The sequence below is a fragment of the Trematomus bernacchii genome, unplaced genomic scaffold (assembly GCF_902827165.1).
Source record: "Trematomus bernacchii unplaced genomic scaffold, fTreBer1.1, whole genome shotgun sequence".
NCBI classification, from domain to species: domain Eukaryota; kingdom Metazoa; phylum Chordata; class Actinopteri; order Perciformes; family Nototheniidae; genus Trematomus; species Trematomus bernacchii.
Genome location: NW_022987456.1, coordinates 1 through 9,074, shown reverse-complemented (window position 1 = coordinate 9,074; position 9,074 = coordinate 1). Strand labels below are relative to the sequence as shown.

Here is a 9,074-nt window from a genome sequence, read left to right as displayed (position 1 = left end):
CAATCTAAAGTATTGTTTTCGCCATTGTAGCATAGTTATTACCATAGGAGAACTGTTGAGGTGGAAATAACATTTGTTTGTCCAAGATGTAGAGTTTTAAAGGACACTGGGCAAAGAGCGATTGCAAATTTAATTTTGGAAAAAGCAATATAATTGGGAGTAATACATGCGGGGCCTTGGATCACTCATTGCAATGATGCATATTTTTGACAACCCATATCGTTTAGAGAGAAGGGGTCACTCAACCCACCCAGCAGTTGTTTTAAATCTTACTTGTAGCTTCACAGGGAGCGCACGGCACCAAATTATGAGTTTAAAAGACAAGCGCCACCACCTCCTGATGGTCATCCATTTAATCAGGGATGACCTGAAATTTAGAGATGTTATTTAAAGTAGAAACATATCCGCCATAAGTGAAATTCCTAAATTGAACTACAAACCAGATGAAATAACTTCTGTTTTTAAAATCCTTGATAAAGGAGGGAGTAACTGTTACATGCTCGGACACCCAAGGTTCCACACACTGTTAAAGGGGTTAGCATAGTTCTTTAAGTAGACTAGAATTGAAGATAAATTAGTGAAATGAGTTATTGATATTCCACCGGTTTTCACACCATTTAAGGAACTTTATCACTGCATTAGAACGGACCACCCAAAGGTACTGAAGTAGGAACCATAAGTGATGAAATTCTCCAATTGTTGTAACTGACCAAAATCTTCTCCCAGAAATGACTGTCTGAAAAGCCGTATCCCAGAGTAGATGTTTGATGGTATCATGGAACTAAAACCTTGTACGCTGTCTTGCCACAGGATTGGACTGGGACCTGTGCACTTGTACAGCCAGTGATGTTTTATATGCAGTACCAATGACAGTGGGGCAGTTAATCAACATGGCGAAACACCCCAAAACCAGTAGGGCTAAGAGACCAGTCAAAGGAGGGAGTTTAGGCTCCACAGTGTACAAGGATAGCATAGGGGGGCCCAGGGGAGTGCTAGGGGTTGTAGTTGCATTCCATGTACCCGCACCCTAACGTACCGATTGATCACCACGGCCTTTTCTAGAGAACATATTACTTTCATACTTTAAAAAGTATGAAAGGGGGGAGGGTACATTTCTCATAAGGGAACAGTTTCAATTGCTAGCAGAACAAGACGACTCAACCCATATACAGATATTGATGAAAATGATGACAGTGTGTAAATGATGTTAAATGATATGGATGATAAATGATGAGATTGTTCAAAGAATGTCCAAATCATGTGATATTTCAAATGATGAAATCATTAGAATGAAGAACCAGCTACAAAGTGGTATTACTTTGCACTATTCCAAAAAGGTTTCTAACTTTTATGTTTTATACTGTTATTAGTGATGCGATTTGTAAATAGTATACTTTGTAAAACAAGTGCCTTAACACTGAATGTGGTATGGGAACGGTTTCTGTGAAAGGAGGGAGAAAGAAATGTTCTAATACAACAAGTTGCTGCTATTTTAAAAAGTGATATTGAATGATTAAAACTAGAAGTTATGCACAAGGAAAACTTTTACACCAGAAGACCAACCAATGTATTGTTTGTAATTTTGATGAAGGTTATTGAACCATTCCATTTATGATTGTATGTTTTTGATATGAGATATGTACTATGCAAAGTTCAGATGAAGAACTCATTGATTTCAGTATTGTGTTCACACCTTAAAAAGGTGTGTAAGGAGGGATTGTTAGAAATTAAAATCAATATTCAATGATGTAATTTAGCGTAAACACATAGTAAGCTTTAAAAACTGTTTTATTCTGAAAACAGTTCAGAGTAAAGTTTATTTTGAAAAGCTGTATCTAAAGACGTTGACAACAATGACGACTTCCTGTGCTACAGTACTAACGGTCTCAGCCGTTAAATAATGACCATTTCCGGTATTACTAGAGTAACGATTACAGCCGTAATAATGCATTAAATAAAAAGTAATGAAAGAGAGTAGGAGGAGAAAAGGCGTGCGGAAGTGAGCAATGAATACAAAATATCGAAATCCTCTGTTATGCACGATTTCGGACATGAAGACCGAGGTGTGCGGCCCCCTACGTCACAGCCCCCCAGAGAGGAGGAGCGAAGGAGAGATACAGGTGGGAGACTCAACGTGCGGGACCTGCCTTGGGACCAGCTGCGGGGCAACATCTGCTTTTGTCCCCCAGCTACCCTTTGTTTGTTTCACTACCACGCTGCTTAAATTAAAGTAACCAATTTGAACCCTTTCAGAGACTCATTGTCTCTTAATCTTTAAACTTCTTCCTGGATGCGAGAGAATCAGCATACATCAATAGTCTTCAGGCAGAGAGGTTCACGGCTGCTGAGGCTCTGAGTCTTCAGGCAGAGAGGTTCATGGCTGCTGAGGCTCTGAGTCTTCAGGCAGAGAGGTTCATGGCTGCTGAGGCTCTGAGTCTTCAGGCATAGAGGTTCATGGCTGCTGAGGCTCTGAGTCTTCAGGCAGAGAGGTTCATGGCTGCTGAGGCTCTGAGTCTTCAGGCATAGAGGTTCATGGCTGCTGAGGCTCTGAGTCTTCAGGCATAGAGGTTCATGGCTGCTGAGGCTCTGAGTCTTCAGGCAGTGAGGTTCATGGCTGCTGAGGCTCTGAGTCTTCAGGCAGTGAGGTTCATGGCTGCTGAGGCTCTGAGTCTTCAGGCAGAGAGGTTCATGGCTGCTGAGGCTCTGAGTCTTCAGGCAGAGAGGTTCATGGCTGCTGAGGCTCTGAGTCTTCAGGCAGAGAGGTTCACGGCTGCTGAGGCTCTGAGTCTTCAGGCAGTGAGGTTCATGGCTGCTGAGGCTCTGAGTCTTCAGGCAGAGAGGTTCACGGCTGCTGAGGCTCTGAGTCTTCAGGCATAGAGGTTCATGGCTGCTGAGGCTCTGAGTCTTCAGGCAGAGAGGTTCATGGCTGCTGAGGCTCTGAGTCTTCAGGCATAGAGGTTCATGGCTGCTGAGGCTCTGAGTCTTCAGGCATAGAGGTTCATGGCTGCTGAGGCTCTGAGTCTTCAGGCAGTGAGGTTCATGGCTGCTGAGGCTCTGAGTCTTCAGGCAGTGAGGTTCATGGCTGCTGAGGCTCTGAGTCTTCAGGCATAGAGGTTCATGGCTGCTGAGGCTCTGAGTCTTCAGGCATAGAGGTTCATGGCTGCTGAGGCTCTGAGTCTTCAGGCAGAGAGGTTCATGGCTGCTGAGGCTCTGAGTCTTCGTGCAGAGAGGTTCATGGCTGCTGAGGCTCTGAGTCTTCAGGTTTACAAATATTATATTTTGACCTAAATCAAAATATAATATTATTTTCAAAAGCTTTTTTTGTCTGATGCTTCGATTAATTTTAAACAGACAGTTCAACAAAAGGATACCCAACAAATGTAATTTTATCATTTAAATATTGAATTGTTCTCTCTTAGTAAGATCCCATTTGCAATACAATGTGGTCTTACCTTGACTTGAAGATGAAGTCCATGCTATCCTTCTGGACAAACATCTCTATTACTTTTTTGTAAAAGTCCTCCTTCTTGTCGTTTCAAAAGTCGAATCATAAATGACATGACATGTCACTTGTTAGACGCTTTTATCCAAAGCGACTTACATACTCAATACTGTGGGCAATCCCCACAGGAGCACTTTGGGGTGAAGTGTCTCAGGGACACAACGACATGCTGACTGCAGTGGGGTTTGAACCTGTGACCATCTGATCCCAACACCAACACACAACCCACAGCACCACGCCTCCCTAATCTATCTAATTGATAGATTTATGATTAGAACATTCTAAAAGTAGGGTAGACATGTGGATGTTATCCGGCTGAACAAAACGTGCATTTATCTAACAGGTTTGTTTCCACAGATCTGATTTCCAGCTCTTTTCTCAAACCCTCTGGAGAAACCTCACTGCTTTGTGTCGAGGGAACCGGCAGCTTCCTTCAGGGTTTTAGGACGCGTCACTGCAGCTCTCTCGTCTCCTCTTCACACACCACACTTTTTGCGGCACACGTACTTACAGCCAATCAGCTCTCTGAATTATGAGATGACGTTTGGTATGTCAGCATAGAGCCCCTATGGTGATTATTTTGTTGCCGCACACGTTGAATACAAAAAGACTCTGAGCATGCGCAGTGTCGTTTTTACAGGACCCGTTCAGTCATGTGATAAAATGTGTAGTCGACAAACAAACAAAAAATAAATAACACATGTATCCATAAAGTGTGAGGCATTAGACCGTAAGGAAACGTGGAGACCATTCAACATTCAAATGATGAAGTATACAATGATCATATAGAGTTATAGATGGACTTTCCTCCAAGTGTTACAAGCGCCCTCTGGTGGCTCTGAGCCATCAGGCCAGGGTCCGACTGGAAAGGGTCCAAGTCCAATGTTCCCCATGAGGACGTGTACTTCTTCTGGTACGTGTACTTCTTCTGGTACGTGTACTTCTTCTGGTACGTGTACTTCTACTGGTACGTGTACTTCTTCTGGTACGTGTACTTCTTCTGGTACGTGTACTTCTTCTGGTACGTGTACTTCTACTGGTACGTGTACTTCTACTGGTACGTGTACTTCTACTGGTACGTGTACTTCTACTGGTAGTGTACTTCTACTGGTACGTGTACTTCTACTGGTACGTGTACTTCTTCTGGTACGTGTACTTCTTCTGGTACGTGTACTTCTTCTGGTACGTGTACTTCTTCTGGTACTGGTACGTGTACTTCTTCTGGTACGTGTACTTCTTCTGGTACGTGTACTTTCTTCTGGTACTGGTACGTTGTACTTCTTCTGGTACGTGTACTCTTCTGGTACGTGTACTTCTTCGGTACTGGTACGTGTACTCTTCTGGTGCGTGTGCATCTTTCTGGTACGTGTACTTCTTCTGGTACGTGTACCTTCTTCTGGTACGGTACTTCTTTTGGTACGTGTACTTCTACTGGTACGGGTACTTCTTACTGGTACGTGTACTTCTTCTGGTACGTGTACTTCTTCTGGTACGTGTACTTCTTCTGGTACGTGTACTTCTTCTGGTACGTGTACTTCTACTGGTACGTGTACTTCTTCTGGTACGTGTACTTCTTCTGGTACGTGTACTTCTTCTGGTGCGTGTACATCTTCTGGTACGTGTACTTCTTCTGGTGCGTGTACATCTTCTGGTACGTGTACTTCTTCTGGTACGTGTACTTCTTCTGGTGCGTGTACATCTTCTGGTACGTGTACATCTTCTGGTACGTGTGTACTTCTTCTGGTACGTGTTCTTCTTCTGGTACGTGTACATCTTCTGGTACGTGTACTTCTTCTGGTACGTGTACTTCTTCTGGTACGTGTACTTCTTCTGGTACGTGTGCATCTTCTGGTACGTGTACTTCTTCTGGTACGTGTACATCTTCTGGTACGTGTACTTCTTCTGGTACGTGTACTTCTACTGGTACGTGTACTTCTTCTGGTACGTGTACTTCTTCTGGTACGTGTACTTCTTCTGGTACGTGTACTTCTACTGGTACGTGTACTTCTACTGGTACGTGTACTTCTTCTGGTACGTGTACTTCTACTGGTACGTGTACTTCTACTGGTACGTGTACTTCTACTGGTACGTGTACTTCTACTGGTACGTGTACTTCTTCTGGTACGTGTACTTCTTCTGGTACGTGTACTTCTTCTGGTACGTGTACTTCTACTGGTACGTGTACTTCTACTGGTACGTGTACTTCTTCTGGTACGTGTACTTCTACTGGTACGTGTACTTCTACTGGTACGTGTACTTCTACTGGTACGTGTACTTCTACTGGTACGTGTACTTCTTCTGGTACGTGTACTTCTTCTGGTACGTGTACTTCTTCTGGTACGTGTACTTCTTCTGGTACTGGTACGTGTACTTCTTCTGGTACGTGTACTTCTTCTGGTACGTGTACTTCTTCTGGTACTGGTACGTGTACTTCTTCTGGTGCGTGTGCATCTTCTGGTACGTGTACTTCTTCTGGTACGTGTACTTCTTCTGGTACGTGTACTTCTTCTGGTACGTGTACTTCTACTGGTACGTGTACTTCTTCTGGTACGTGTACTTCTTCTGGTACTGGTACGTGTACTTCTTCTGGTACGTGTACTTCTTCTGGTACGTGTACTTCTTCTGGTACGTGTACTTCTTCTGGTGCGTTGTCATCTTCTGGTACGTGTACTTCTTCTGGTGCGTGTACATCTTCTGGTACGTGTACTTCTTCTGGTACGTGTACTTCTTCTGGTGCGTGTACATCTTCTGGTACGTGTACATCTTCTGGTACGTGTGTACTTCTTCTGGTACGTGTTCTTCTTCTGGTACGTGTACATCTTCTGGTACGTGTACTTCTTCTGGTACGTGTACTTCTTCTGGTACGTGTACTTCTTCTGGTACGTGTGCATCTTCTGGTACGTGTACTTCTTCTGGTACGTGTACATCTTCTGGTACGTGTACTTCTTCTGGTACGTGTACTTCTTCTGGTACGTGTACTTCTACTGGTACGTGTGCATCTTCTGGTACGTGTACTTCTTCTGGTACGTGTACTTCTACTGGTACGTGTGCATCTTCTGGTACGTGTGCATCTTCTGGTACGTGTGCATCTTCTGGTACGTGTACTTCTTCATTTCTCAAATATGAAGAATTCATTTTCAAACATTGATTAAAGCCAATCTTTAAATGATGAAACAAACGCCTGTTTGAGACTCCTCAGTGCACACAGACACATCACTTGGAGAAATAAATAAATACGGATATGTTATTTAAAACCACCTCGAATATGTTGTGTTAATGTAATGAAATGTTTTCTCATTAATGATGCGGTAAGCAGGAGGACAGAATGACGTCTAAACTGACGCCGTTTAGCTTTTCTATAGGTTGTAGATACGAGCATGGTTTTATATACTATCACGTTTAATCGTGTTTTATGCCGTTTGCCAAGACTTGATAAGTGGCTCGTAAAACCCAGGAGGTATGGAAACTAAGAACACCATATGTGGTAAACAGCTAATATAACACAACACATTGTATTTCCTTTGACTGGTGGATTATGGATATATAGTTGCTGATCGACAGCTGGAACACAAACCACCAAATACAACACAATAATTCAGATCCAGTCGTCATGACTACACTCCGGAGGGATTCCCCCATCATTTCTTACAGTTTCTCATCAAGGGGGGGGTCTCCTGTCCCGGGACAAACACACTGCCTGAGGAAGGTTATGTGTATTTTTTTTGGTGACGATCCGTCCTCCATGCTGCTCCTCTGGTTCAAACTGCATCCACCAAACAATATGATTTATCTCCACCTCCCCAAAATAACCTAAAACCTGACACGGTGTGAGATGTCTCTTTTAGATGTTCTGTCCTCATTTCCTGATCTTCTTCATGCAGTCAGTCAGAATGAATCAATGAATGAATCAATGAATGAATCAATGAATCAATGAATGAATGAATGAATGGGCGTTTCTTTGACTATTTATATGCAAATATGGGCGTTAAGTGAAGCCTGCAAAAGCTGCGCCGCATTTCGGGTTGATTGTGATTTATAAAGGGAAACCGGTGCGGGAAGTGCCGTACGCACTTCCCGCACCGGTACGCAATGTTTTGTGAATCGGAAAATGTCTGTACCTATTTTTTTGCTTTGTACTACGTAAGCAACCTTCCCACGTGAATCCTACGCAAGGCGTTATAAATGAGGCCCCAGGAGAGGAGTCCACCAGACGGGCTCCATCCAACAGATCACAGCCTCCACCGCTGCACTACATACTGATATACACCTGAACATCAGCAGGAGAGGACTCTTTAAAGTAGAGACACTACATACTGATATACACCTGAACATCAGCAGGAGAGGACTCTTTAAAGTAGAGACACTACATACTGATATACACCTGAACATCAGCAGAGAGGACTCTTTAAAGTAGAGACACTACATACTGATATACACCTGAACATCAGCAGGAGAGGACTCTTTAAAGTAGAGACACTACATACTGATATACACCTGAACATCAGCAGGAGAGGACTCTTTAAAGTAGAGACACTACATACTGATATACACCTGAACATCAGCAGGAGAGGACTCTTTAAAGTAGAGACACTACATGATATACACCTGAACATCAGCAGGAGAGGACTCTTTAAAGTAGAGACTACATACTGATATACACCTGAACATCAGCAGGAGAGGACTCTTTAAAGTAGAGACACTACATACTGATATACACCTGAACATCAGCAGGAGAGGACTCTTTAAAGTAGAGACACTATACTGATATACACCTGAACATCAGCAGGAGAGGACTCTTTAAAGTAGAGACACTACATACTGATATACACCTGAACATCAGCAGGAGAGGACTCTTTAAAGTAGAGACACTACATACTGATATACACCTGAACATCAGCAGGAGAGGACTCTTTAAAGTAGAGACACTACATACTGATACACCTGAACATCAGCTGGAGAGGACTCTTTAAAGTAGAGACACTACATACTGATATACACCTGAACATCAGCAGGAGAGACTCTTTAAAATAGAGACACGACACACTGATATACACCTGAACATCAGCAGGAGAGGACTCTTTAAAGTAGAGACACTACATACTGATATACACCTGAACATCAGCAGGAGAGGACTCTTTAAAGTAGAGACACTACATACTGATATACACCTGAACATCAGCAGGAGAGGACTCTTTAAAGTAGAGACACTACATACTGATATACACCTGAACATCAGCAGGAGAGGACTCTTTAAAGTAGAGACACTACATACTGATATACACCTGAACATCAGCAGGAGAGGACTCTTTAAAGTAGAGACACTACATACTGATATACACCTGAACATCACAGGAGAGGACTCTTTAAAGTAGAGACACTACATACTGATATACACCTGAACATCAGCAGGAGAGGACTCTTTAAAGTAGAGACACTACATACTGATATACACCTGAACATCAGCAGGAGAGGACTCTTTAAAGTAGAGACACTACATACTGATATACACCTGAACATCAGCAGGAGAGGACTCTTTAAAGTAGAGACACTACATACTGATATACACCTGAAC

At 43.0% G+C, this 9,074-nt stretch overlaps 1 protein-coding gene across 1 annotated transcript; it reads right to left on the bottom strand.

The window, feature by feature from the left end:
* Positions 1-4,624: 4,624 nt before the first annotated feature.
* LOC117492895 (spore coat protein G-like) lies at positions 4,625-5,383 on the bottom strand. The gene is made up of 2 exons (XM_034143319.1): positions 5,238-5,383; positions 4,625-4,898 (listed from the first exon to the last, which is right to left on the bottom strand). The coding sequence occupies exons 1-2, from the start codon at positions 5,381-5,383 to the stop codon at positions 4,625-4,627; spliced, it is 420 nt and encodes a 139-aa protein (XP_033999210.1).
* Between the last annotated feature and the right edge of the window lie 3,691 nt (positions 5,384-9,074).